This window comes from Cetorhinus maximus, chromosome 24, assembly GCF_964194155.1.
Source record: "Cetorhinus maximus chromosome 24, sCetMax3.hap1.1, whole genome shotgun sequence".
NCBI lineage: Eukaryota > Metazoa > Chordata > Chondrichthyes > Lamniformes > Cetorhinidae > Cetorhinus > Cetorhinus maximus.
This window is the reverse complement of record NC_135902.1, coordinates 50995996-51009536: the sequence shown is the minus strand read 5'-3', so window position 1 is coordinate 51009536 and position 13541 is coordinate 50995996. Positions and strand designations below refer to the sequence as shown.

The window sequence follows — 13541 nt, the reverse complement described above, 5'->3', positions numbered from 1 at the left end:
AAGGCTGTTTTTCAGTCTTTCCAAGGTTGCTGTGGCTGAAACAGGAGATCCAATGTGTAATGTGGTGGCACAACCAGGCTGTGCATGTTGCATACCACCTTATATTTTCACCACACTTTTCTGCTCTTGCTGATCCTCCTCAGCCACATGCTATCCTAGTGAAACGTTGAATTCAGTAACTATTGTGTTGAATGTTACAGTCTCTTCGAGACCAACCATGCAGAATTATACTTAAGATTACCATAAGTGGTATGTTGTTTCTGCTGCAACGTTTGACTGATATAGGCAGTGGACACAGACTGCACTCCCAATTCATTAGCTTTGCAATATGTCACACTTTTCCATTAAGCACCTGTTGCATCAGCAATAAGCCAAGCGAGCTTAACATACATCTTCAGTACAACAGCAGACAGGAGCCACTCACCTTCAACAGTAATTTCAGGCAATGTGCATTATTCCACATCTCATTATTACTATTTGCTAAACCCCAAGTAAATAGGGATTGCAGCTAATTAGGGTTCTTCGGCTTCCATCCCAGTTTATTTGGAGTAACTCGGGATCAAACTTGGGACTTTGTGGCTAATTGATTATTTGAGATAAACTCGCTGAGGCATCATGGGTGCCTCTATCTACATTATTTACTTTACTTTTATTTTTTTCCTGCCTAATCCATCTGTTCTATACTTATTTTATTATAAATTTTAAGCAATCTGCTTATCTGCTTCCAGTGCATCTTGACATTCACTTTGACAGAGCCGAAATCAGAGGGTTACTTTGAAAGAGTGGCTCCTCCAGCTCATCTCAATTTAAGGTGAAGACAGGGTCAGCTATGATATCCTACCTGAAAAATAATCTGCCAACACTGTCAGAGGGACGCACATCAATTATAGTCAATTGAGTGAGACAACAGAGGGTAAATGGTGCCAATATAAAGATGTGCAAGAAACCTCTCCAGGAGGAGATGAGACAGAAATTGACAAGAAAAAAATAGAAAACATAAATAAATGAAAAGCAGCATCAAATATTATTATTGTAATGTTAGCTCTCATCTCAGTGTCAGTGTTAAGCTGAAGACTTAAACAACTGCCTGGTTCTGGAAGGCTGGAATTCCCTAGGACCTACTGGTAATTCAAAAGTTAAAGCACACATCAACATATCCCACAGGTTGAGTGAAGTCAAACATTTTCGTCCAACAAGGGAAGGAGATTTGGAGAAGTTGGGTGCATAACATCAGCTTTGTTGCTGTGTGTTCTTCCAGAATACATGAAAAGAGGATATCAAATGGAAATAAATACTTTGCACACACTCACAGGCACAAAAAGACATTAACCTAGCTGTCCTATTAATATGTTTTAATCTACTACTTTTTGACAGCACAATGCATTAAGATTCAGGACATGGCGATGACAGTGAAAGATTGCTGCCCAGACACATTAGCTGCAAGAGCATGGCGACATTCAAGTTATCTGATGGGTGACATCACATTTCTTTAGCAAAGGTTTATTCAAGGAATGTAACAAACACTTGTGGTGTGGTATGGTAATCTAATACAGTCAGTTTGATTGTCTCCTTGGACCTCTTTCCCAAAATAGAAACAAAATGACCACCCTTTGTAATGCAAACCCCCAACAAGATTCCATCTCAAAGTAAAGCTGTCAATGCCTCTTTCACTTTAACACACCTGTTTGAACATTTCCATCAGACTTGTTGATACCATGCAAGTGGTAGTTTATGGCCATCGCTTTCATTTTAACCCATCGAAGGGGGTAATTAAAAAGTCCTGTTCTGTGCAAAAAAATGAGGATTAAAACCTGATTCCCTTTCTCAGTTAAGACCATAAGACATAGGAGCAGAAATTAGGCCATTCAGCCCATCGAGTCTGCTCCGCCATTCAATCATGGCTGAAAAGTTTCTCAACCCCATTCTCCCGCCTTCTCCCCGTAACCTTTGATCCCCTTACCAATCAAGAACCTATCTATCTCGGTCTTAAATACACTCAATGACCTGGCCTCCACAGCCTTCTGTGGCAATGAATTCCATACATTCACCACTCTCTGGCTAAAGAAGTTTCTCCTCAGCTCTGTTCTAAAAGGTCTTCCCTTTACTCTGATGCTGTGCCCTCGGGTCCTAGTCTCTCCTACTGATGGAAACATCTTTCCCACGTCCACTATATCCAGGCCTTTCAGTATTCTGTAAGTTTCAATCAGATCCCCCCCTCATCCTTCTAAACTCCATCGAGTATAGACCCAGAGTCCTCAAACGTTCTTCATATGTTAAGCCTTTCATTCCTGGGATCGTTCTTGTGAACCTCCTCTGGATCCTCTCCAGGGCCAGAACATCCTTCCTGAGATACGGGGCCCAAAATTGCTCACAATATTCTAAATGTGGTCTGACCAGAGCCTTATAAAGCCTCAGCAGCACAACCCTGCTTTTATATTCTAGCCCTCTCGAATTAAATGCCAACATTGCATTTGCCTTCCTAACTACCGACTCAACCTGCAAGTTAACCTTAAGAGAATCCTGGACTAGGACTCCCAAGTCCCTTTGCACTCCAGGTTTCTGAATTCTCTCCCCATTTAGAAAATAGTCTATGCCTCTATTCTTCCTACCAAAGTGCATGACCTCACACTTCCCCACATTGTATTCCATCTGCCACTTCTTTGCCCATTCTCCTAACCTGTCCAAATCCTTCTGCAGCCTGCCCGCCTCCTCAATACTACCTGTCCCTCCACCTATCTTTGTATCATCTGTAAACTTAGCCAGGATGCCCTCAGTTCCTTCATCTAGATCATTAATGTATAAAGTGAAAAGTTGTGGTCCCAACACTGACCCCTGCGGAACTCCACTAGTCACCGGCCGCCATCCTGAGAAGGACCCCCTTATCCCCACTCTCTGCCTCCTGCCAGACAGCCAATCTTCTAACCATGCTAGTACCTTGCCTCTAACACCATGGGCTCTTATCTTACTGAGCAGCCTCCTGTGCGGCACCTTGTCAAAGGCCTTCTGGAAGTCCAAGTAGATAACATCCATTGGCTCTCCTTTGTCTAACCTACTCGTTACCTCCTCAAAGAATTCTAACAGATTTGTCAGGCATGACCTCCCCTTGATGAAACCATGCTGACTTTGCCCGATTTTACCATGCACTTCCAAGTATTGTGAAATCTCATCCTTAATAATGGACTCTAAAATCTTACCAACGACCGAGGTCAGGCTAGTCGGCCTGTAATTTCCCATCTTTTGCCTCACTCCCTTCTTAAACAGGGGGGTTACATTAGTGATTTTCCAGTCCTCTGGGACCCTCCCTGATTCCAGTGATTCCTGAAAGATCACCACTAACGCCTCCAATATCTCTTCAGCTATCTCCTAGAGAACTCTGGGGTGTAATCCATCTGGTCCAGGTGATTTATCCACCTTCAGACCTTTCAGTTTTCCTAGCACCTTCTCCTTGGTAATGGCCACCATACTCACCTCTGTCCCCCGACTCTCTTGAACTTTGGGGATGTTACTCGTGTCTCCCACCGTGAAGACTGACGCAAAATACCTATTCAGTTCCTCCGCCATTTCTTTGTTCCCCACTACTACTTCTCCAGCGTCATTTTCCAGCGGCCCAATGTCCACTTTTGCCTTATGTGGCTTTAACACATAGTCACACAGAGGTTTTCAAAGGGCAGCTCAGGACTCCAAAATCACTCAAGCTTCCTTCCTTGTGGGTCAGCCTAAGCACAGCAATGATAGTGCCATAGAGCCGCGTACAGTATTAGATTACACTAGCATGTATGCCAAAGCAGATAAGATTAGGAGTGTAGGGGAAGGGTATACGTCTGGAGGAACCATTAAGCTGAAATATTTATTCCAGTCTTATGCCAAAACCAAAATGATCCTTGTAGGTAATAATATTTCAATTCTGCAATATTAGAATTGTAATCTTATTTTTTGTCAATTCAAAATCTTATTTATTTCAAATTATGGTTAAAAAAATCATCTTTGCTTGATTTAGTTCTTAGAATGTAGAGACTTGGAGAACGAATGGGAAATCACAAGAGGTCAATATCAAAGAAGAGTGAGAGGAGCTACCTTAAACATTAAGTTAGCATTTGATCAGATCATCAGTCAATGGGGATGGGGGGGGGTTGGTAAATTTTGTGAAGTAACATCTGATGCAAAGCAAGATGTTGCGGTTGTTGGAGGCTTGACAATGCAGTACAGAATATCACTACAACAGTTCCTCAGGGAAATATTCTCAATTACTTCATTAATGATGTTCCTCCAACTTATGTGGAACTATTTACTGAATATTTGTTCAGCTCCACTCAATTCCTAAGATAAAGAAGCAGCCAATACTAGCCCATAGAAGGATCTAGATAACACGGGGGCTTGGACTAACAAGTGGTAGGGAACATTTGTGTCATCTAAGTGCCATGTTACAACATTGCAGACAAGAGAAAGCCCAGCCAGCATTGCTCCATTTTCAATGACACCACCATCACCTAATCCTCCACCATCAACATCTTGGGGATGATCATTGATCAGAAGTTAAATTGAAACAGATAGATCAACATCACATAAAAGCAGGTTAGACGTTAGGTACTTTGTGATGAGTGGTTCACCTCTTAACTCTTCCCCACCTCCCCCATCTACATGGCTCAATTAAGAAGTGTGATGGAATTCTCAATATGCAGCTTTAGGTGCAGTTACAACAGCACCTAAGAAGGTTGACACTATCCGGGGCACAACAGCTAGTTTGACACTAAACTTAATATCCACCCCTCCACCACCAGCAAGTTATGGTTGCAATATTTGCAATGTACAGTACGCATTGCTCCAACTCATCAAGATTACTTTGACAGTTCCTCCTCCCCAAAGACTTCCACCACAAAGAAAGGCAAGGAGCAATGTCATGGGAACAGCATCACCTCTAAGTTCTAGTGAAGATGGGGGTGGGAGAAGTTGGAGAGGGTCCATTTCCATATTTGCAATAATGTTTCAAAAAGTGAACACTTGTCAAAATTACCAAGCCATACAAAGCATAAAAATATTGCAGATATGAAAATCTGAAATTAAAACAGAACCTGTGGAAACACTCAAATGAAAGCAAAATACTGTGGATGTTGGAAACCAAAATTAAAGCAAAAAATGCTGGAAACACTCAGCAGACCTGGCAGTGTTTGCAGAGAGAGAAATAGAGTTGTTTCAGGTCAGTGATCTTCCAAGATCTAATTATCTGAAATCTTAACCCTGTGTTTCTCTATCCACAAATACTGACCTGCTGAGTGCATCCAGCATTTTCTGTTTTATCACTAAATTATACCATTGCCAACATTTTTTGAGGTAAATAAAATGAATTGAAGAGTTTAAGAAAAGACAGTGACAGACAGCAAACACATTGAACTGGAGGGAATTATGTTACTTGTATTAATATGAAAAACAAACCTCTGAACTTTCCTTTTGAAATTTTTGGTATTGCTTCACCTCTCAATGTATTAAAGCTGTGAAACATGTTCCAACCAATGCATAATTCTACATTTACTGGAAAGCCACATACTGATCACAGGTGTCTTCAGATAATCAGAAGCAGAACCCTTGGCTTCCCTATATAATGGTGATCACACTTCAAACGCAATTCATGTTAAGTGCTTTGGAACATTGCTTTGGATAGGAGCAAAGAGACCAAAGCTTGTAGGGGCTGGAGGAAGGAAGTTCCCTCTGTTTTTCTTCCATGTCTCTGAACTCATTTTGCTGACCTGTTCCCAATTACCCCATCCAATTTATGCTCTGGACATACCTTTCATAGTTCCCTACAGTTAAATCTGTCAGGATTCTCCCTACAACTGCTCTTACCTTAGTTTAAATTATCTTTTCACATTACTGGCGATTGGCTGAATCTTAACTCAGTTATTCGCCTGTTACAAGTTTGGTATTGCCGCTATAATCTGGTATAAATAGTGTGAAATGACCTTTTTCTCTTTCCTTTTGTTCTTCCCTTATCTGCATTTTTGTTTGGTTTACTCCCAAACCACACTTGGTAGCTTTTGCAAGATAATTCCAAAATTTCAAATAAAAAGCAAAAATACTGTATATACAAACAGTGGAAAGTAAATTAGGAACAAAACCTTAGCATTTATATGAAATTCATAAACCACTCAAGATTTACTTTTCGTGATTTATAATAGCTGAATTTTGTATGTTATAACATTATCACTCTCAACCATCTATATTTCTGCAGATTCAGCACAAGTATATGCATTTGATTTTGCTGCCATCCATTTGGTTAGAAGCAGGACAGAGTACCTTATTTGTTGACGGCACCATAATTTATTTGACAAAAAGCCTGACAGCAATTCAGTAAATGTACACTGGTGCATCACTCTACATATTAAAGGGAGTACAAATATTTGAATGCTTTCGAGTTCGCAGTGTGATGATCCCTACAGGGGAAATAGGTGAGACTGACACAGCATTGGGAGGGACACAGCAGCAACTCCAGGATGTACAGGCTCTTGCTCAAAGGGAGCAGGGTATCACGGCTGGACCGAAGGGGGCCTTTTGGACAAATACACGTGGTGTTTCTTTTATGTAAACCTCCTATCCTTTCCGGAATCCTCTTCCGGTTTTAGAATGAGCAAAAGGCAACAGCGCTATTCATAATAAACAGATTATTGCATAAATCTGCCCCAGTTCACCTCCAGCTGAGTTTTGGAAAGGGTACAGTAGTTACCTCACTTTATAAAATTCAAAATTAGCCTGTAAACTCCAGATTAAACACCTCATAGAAACAATCTCATCTCAATCAGTTGACATCAATTTTTCTGCATTTTTGCAGCATGAGTCTGCACCCAATACATGATATTCCTACAAAATTCAAACAAATGCACGTAACCTTCCTGCCCCTTGTCTGTCCACTTCTATCCACTCTTCTCGTGAAGGTGGTGACTTTTGCTGGGTTTCAGATGCATGAGTACCAACAGCCTCCAGAACTTCACATCTTTGTAGTCCAGAGGCATTAAGGCCAATTACATGTTCTCAACAATGTTGCTAAATGAGTTTACTTTCAGTGCAGACTGGGATTCAAGCTTGGGGCTTTCCCATCTATTTTGGGCTTCATGCTCCACTCTGGTGTCTTTACTCAATGGGCCATAGAGGTGGTGCAACTTTTCCTTTTTGCAGTTTTGAAAGGAACTGTTCTGACAAGTTCAACACTTAAAACAGATACGTGTAGAAAGTGAAGCCAATTTTGCCACTATTTTTTTGGTCTGAAATTAACTTCTCTAGTCATTTCAGTTACACATTGCACCTTGGAACTAGCAGAGATTCCCCAAGCAATGCAACAATGTTCTGTGGTGGGAAAAAGAGGCTGAATTTCATTGACTGGGATTTTCCAAAGATTTTACTGCTGAACATCAAATGAAAGGGGCCAAGTGTTCAAGGTAGAGTCGGCATCACAGCAACACATATATTCATACCTCTTTTTCATGCATTCGAACCAGAGTCTGCTCATTGCAGAATGTGCTAACATTTCCCAGACTTGCTTTAGGTAAAATCTACAGGAAAAAAAAGTGATACATCATGTTCAGTGATTAAAGGGAAAGGGTGGGGAAAAGGCTTCAGGAAACTCAATTTCATGATTCAAGGATCCAATATCAGTCTCTTCACTTTCCCTATCTATGATCATTTGGCAATCTAACACTTACCGGAGACAGAGGTATTGGTTTCTCCCGTAAATATCTGGGGTTTTCAATCTGGAAAAACAAAAACAAGAATCATTACTGATCATGGATCTCATTTTCCCTTTTAACTCTCCAACACAAATACACAATCAGGTGACTTCAAAAGTCAGGACACCTAAAAAACAATTCCTCTTTACCAATCAAAGTTGCATTTAGAATTAAAACAGAAAATGCTAGAAATATTCAGCAGGTCTAGCAGCATCTGTGGGGAGAGAAACAGAGTTAATGTTTCGTGTCCAAATGACCCTTCTTCAGAGCTGAAGAGAAGTGGAAATGTGATGAAATTTATACTGTTTGAGAGGGGGGGGGGGGCGGTGTGGAGCAGGTGGAGCTGGATAGAAGGCCAGCATTAGGTGGGGACAGAGGAAGGATCGACAAAGATGTCATGAACTAAAGGACAAAGGGAGTGTTAATGGTAGTGATAAGGGCTAAAAAAAAAGTGCTGATAGTGGTAAAGGTAAGAAAGCATAATGTGATAATAGCAGAACAAGGGCCAGCACTCTGAAAAAAAACAATAAGGACAAGTAACAGATGGCCCTTTTGGGGAGGGGGTGGTGGTGGAAAAAAGGATAGAAAACGGGATAGATGGGGCGATAAAAAAGGATAAAACCATGGATAAATGAATAAAAATAAGTGGATAAAAAATGAAAATTAATGTAGAAAAAGGGGATTAAAAAAGGGATGAGGATGGAGGAGAGATTCCATGGTTTGAAGTTGTCGAATTCAATGCTAAGTCTGGAAGGCTGTAAGGTGCCTAACTGGAAGATGAGGTGCTGTTCCTCCAGTTGGCGTTGGGCTTCACTGGAACATTGCAGCAAGCCAAGGACAGATATGTGGGCATGAGAGCAGGAGGATAGCGTGTTGAAATGGCAAGCGACAGGAAGGTCTGGTTCATGCTTGCAGACAGACCGGTGTTCCGCAAAGCGGTCACACAGTCTGCGTTTGGCCTCTTCAATGTAGAGGAGACCGCAAAGCGGTCACACAGTCTGCGTTTGGCCTCTTCAATGTAGAGGAGACCGCAGTGAATGCAGTAGACCAAATTGAAGAAGGTGCAAGTGAAGTGCTGTTTGACCTGAAAGGAGTTTTTGGGGTCTTGGATGATGAGGAGGGAGGAGGTAAAGGGGCAGGTGTTGCACCCTCTGTGATTGCATGAGAAGGTGTCGTGGAAAGGAGATGAGGTGTTGGGGATGACGGAGGAGTGGACCAGGGTGTCCCACAGGGAACGGTTCTTATGGAATGCTGACAAGGGGGGTAAGGGGAAGATATGTTTGGTGGTGGCATCATGCAGGAGTTGGCGGAAATGGCAGAGGATGATCCTCTGAATGCAGATGCTGGTGGGGTGAAAAGTGAGGGCAAGGCAGATCCTATCATGGTTCTGGGAGTGAGAGGAAGGCATGAGGGCAGAGGAATGGGAGCTAGGTCGGACACGGTTGAGTGTCCTGTCAACCACAGTGGGGGGGAAACCTCGGTCAAGGAAGAAGGAAGACATGTCAGAAGCGCCGGTTTGGAAAGTGGCATCATCGGAACAGATGCAGCAGAGACAAAGGAACTGAGAGAATGGGATGGAGTCCATACAGGGAGCAGCGTGTGAGGAGCTGAAATCGAGGTAGCTGTGGGAGTCGGTGGATTTGTAATGAATATTGGTGGAAGTCTATCACCAGAAATAGAGAGAGAGAGGTCAAGGAAGGGAGGGAAGTGTCAGTGATGGACCATATGATAGAGGGGTGGAAATTGGAAGCAAAATTGATAAATTTTTCCAGGTCCAGGTGAGAGAATGAAGCAGCACCAAAACAGTTATCGATGTACCAAGAAAAGAGTTGTGGGAGGGGGCCTGAGTAGGACTGGAACAAGGAATGTTCCACATACCCCATAAAGAGACAGGCATAACTGGGACCCATGTGGGTACCCATAGCCACACCTTTTATTTGGAGGAAGTGAGACAAGTTTAAGGAGAAATTGTTCAGTGAGAGAACAAGTTCAGCCAGATGGTGGAGAGTAGTGGTGGATGGGGATTGTTCGGGCCTCTGTTCAAGGAAGAAGTGGAGAGCCCTCAGACCATCCTGGTGGGGGATGGAGGTGTAGAGGGATTGGATGTCCATGGTGAAGAGGAGGCAGTTAGGGCCAGGGAACTGGAAATTGTTGCTATGACGTAGGACAGAGGAATCATGGATGTAGGTGGGAAGAAACTGGACAGAGGGAGAGAGAACGGAGTCAAGATAGGGAGATATTAGTTCCGTGGGGCAGGAACTGGCTGACACGATCGGTCTAATGGGACAGTTCCGTTTGTGAATTTTGGGAAGGAGGTAAAAGCGGGATGTCCGGGGTTGGGAGACTATGAGGTTGGAAGCTGTGGAGGGAAGATCTCCAGAGGAGATGAGGTCAGTGGCAGTCCTGGAAACAATGGCTTGATGTTCAGCGGTGCGGTCATGGTCCAGGGGTAGGTAGGAAGAAGTGTCTGAGAGTTGGTGCTCAGACCTGTATTTAGAATTGTTTAGTTTTATTTCATTAATTGTTATTCGAGCCCTGGCCATACATATCCTTCTGAATAAAAAAAAATTGAAGAACCATGCTATAAGTCCAAATAGCCCCATTTATGCCTCATCCTGAAATTTAAATTGATCAGAAAAACACTGAATAATTTCTTCACATTCAAATGTAGTAAACAACAATGTGTTTCCAAGGCTTGGGATTTTAGACCACGTTGTGTTTGTCCAGCAGAGAGACATTTCAAGATCAATACAGCACATCTTTTACCTCAACAGATGGAACTTGCACAACCCTTTGAAGTTATGGCCTAGTACCACACTTTATCATGTCCTTGCTCACTGGGCCATATGGGAATGGTGCAGTGGAGGAGTGTAACTGAGGAAAAAAATCAGATGATATTCACTGTTCAGGTTGCTCTGCCAAATATCCTGTCTGGAAAGTTAATACATGTACACTGGCTGAAGACAGGATTAAATGGTAATCTTTAGTAAGTTACCTGATAACAAATGCCAGTAGTATTTGAAACAAAAACAAAAATTGCTGGAAAAACTCAGCAGGTCTGACAGCATCTGTGGAGAGAGAAACAGAATTGATGTGTCTTTGTCTCCACAGATGCTGTCAGACCTGCTGAGTTTTTCCAGCAATTTTTGTTTTTCTTTCAGATTTCAAGCATCCGCTGTATTTTGCTTTTATGCCAGTAGTATTTGTTAGGCTACTTCTATATAAAATGTCTTTCAAGCACTAGCTTCTAATTCTAATAATTATGAACTGTAAGCCATTTTCAGAAGGTGCAGCAAAACAAAGCATTTTGAATACAAAGTGTTTCTGCATAAACCTTATTAAATATGGTTTACCACACTTAGTCCATACAGGAATGCATGTGGATGTGAAAGCAGCTTGTGGAAATCAAATAATTAAGGTCTCCATATCAAATGACATTAAGATGATTCAGTTGTTCCCATTCCAACTGAATGCTACTGAACTAATCAGGGAATTGGCATCTTATCCATGTGCGGATACTGATCTCCACTAAGAATTTATGATTAATATAATTTTGTTTTCCTATTTCTTACAGCCTTTCAGTTGTGCAGTGAATGGCGTTGATGCTGCTGAAACTGACTTGAGAAGTTGCCAAATTTGACACAAGGAGGAAGCCAAATCACAGTGTCATTAATTAGCAATGCACTACTCATTGAATCATTTCAATCATGTGCACATTGATTAAGCTTCATCATAGCTTTAGGCTCAGAAACTACTCATATATGGTGGGAGATTATTACGAGGTTCCAAGAGTTGAAACGTGCATGACTGCTCCTGAAAATTATTGGGGAACTGCAAATACGTGGACGAGAAGTGAAAGCCCAATTTCATTTTCTCACAATGAAATCTTGGCAGTGCTGTTAAATCAATCAAATCTTAATCGAGCCACATGGAGAAATTCATGGGTTAACTATGGACCATAAATGAATAAGCCTACATAAGTCACAAGTGATAATTGGTTCATCACCTCTCAGCATTAAAGCAAGCTCTTGGCATATACTAAGGTTGTTTTAATAATCCAATGAATTGCTCAAGAGAAACTGGATGATAATTTTGAGCCTCCTCTCAATCAGAGCATGAGAAGAAACTTTTTGAAGTCTCAGCTATGAATTAAAAGCACATGTATTTTCCACAGTGGGACAGAGGTTGCAACGAGGAATTAAGGGATATAGGAATGGAGAGGATTATCCATGGCCACGGAAAGGACTTGAGATGAAGTTTCAGATTAGCTCAGAGGCAATGAAGCATTTTTGTCTGGTTCCTGGAACATAAATAAATGCTTCCCTTATCCACTAAATAAATATATTCCCATCATTTGCCAATGTTATATAAATAAATAACTTTGCACATTTAACTGATGTACTCGCATAAATCAATGTTGACCAATATGTTAGCCACATGTAGCTAGCTGAGAATCCAGATGTGGCAGATTGTATTTTTGATTAGTAAATAAAAACTGGGTAACAGACAAGGTCATTGGGCATGAGATCTCAACAATCATTCGTACAAACCACGGACATATACTTTAAGCTTTCAGCATGTTAAAATTACAAGACGAAAAGCAAAGTGTGAATTTTGATCATCGTGCATGCTTTCTTCCATGGTTACCGCTCATTAGTAATTTGCTAAAACGGTGTATAACATGGGTGAAAATGTGGACTTCAGCATCATGGAAATGCCACAGTGATTGTCTGGGGATAGTAGCTATCATGTGATCAGTTTAATCAGTCAGAATAATTATTACAGGCAAAAAGATGAAAGCAAGCTCAACCAATATCAAACAGTACCAACAGTTCACGGCATGACAAAGGGTTGAGGCTGCACAGCAGCAGTAGACCTTATGAAATTTGCCAGCCAATATTCTCAGCGCTTATTGTGGTGAAGTAAAAGTATTGCTCGTAGCAGCTGGACAAAAGCCTAAAAGCCAAGAGTTACTGGGTCTGATATATGCATGCAAGAGCTCCAAACTTTGGTGAGAAAAACTGTTAAGTTTCACATTGAATGGTAGTTTAGGTTTGTTAAGTAAATATGCAAATACATTTACAGGCATCGAATGCAAGAGTCATGAGGGAATCCAAAATTTGGGTCTTAAGTATAAGAGAGTTATTCAAAAATCCAATAAAGAATTCAAGAGAAACTTCTTTACCCGGTGAGTGGATAGAATGTGGAACTCACCACCACAAGGAATAATTGAGTAAAACAGCATAGATGCATTTAATGGGAAGCTGAGGGACAAAGGAATAGAAGATTATTTTGATAAGGTGGGATTAAAGCTGATGTGGAGCACAGGCCAGTTGGGCCAAGTAAAATGTACAGCACATGAACAGGCTATGTAAAAAAAAAAGAGACTTTATACTAAAATCAGTGTCTGCAGTTAAAATGTTGTTGCTATTGGACATCACTGACAATTAATACCCACTCGAATAGATGTATTGGGCCAAATCTTTCAGAATGGCAATCACCATCAGATTGCCCCTCTACTATTTTTTCACAACAAGATGGAACTCCACATTTCTGGCCCGAAGTGAGCCTCTTCAGAACTGCAAAGCGTACCTGTTCTCGGAGTCCTTCCTCGTAGTGCAGGATTGTGGAGTAAGCTATGCCAAGCCACCCCCCCCACCTTTTCACCACACTAGCTGCCGCATTTTGCTAAGTAGTCATTCACTAACACAGTGAAAAGCGTTGGGTCATCTAAATAGCTTTTCAATGTGTTAGCGAATGAGTGAATGAGGTAAGTGGGTCAGGTGGGTGGGTAAGGTGGTGAGGTCAGGTCAGGGTTGGCAATCTAGG

At 41.6% G+C, this 13541-nt stretch overlaps 1 protein-coding gene across 8 annotated transcripts in view; it reads right to left on the bottom strand.

Moving 5' to 3' along the window:
* The window catches only part of cep112 (centrosomal protein 112), a 432841-nt gene that overhangs the window by 337072 nt on the left and 82228 nt on the right, over positions 1-13541 (bottom strand). For all 8 annotated transcript variants that reach the window (XM_078529029.1, XM_078529025.1, XM_078529028.1 and 5 more), the window contains 2 exons: positions 7689-7736; positions 7461-7538 (listed from right to left, as the gene is read on the bottom strand). In XM_078529029.1, coding sequence (XP_078385155.1) covers positions 7461-7538; positions 7689-7736 — 126 coding nt within the window. The remainder of the gene's footprint in view (positions 1-7460; positions 7539-7688; positions 7737-13541) is intronic.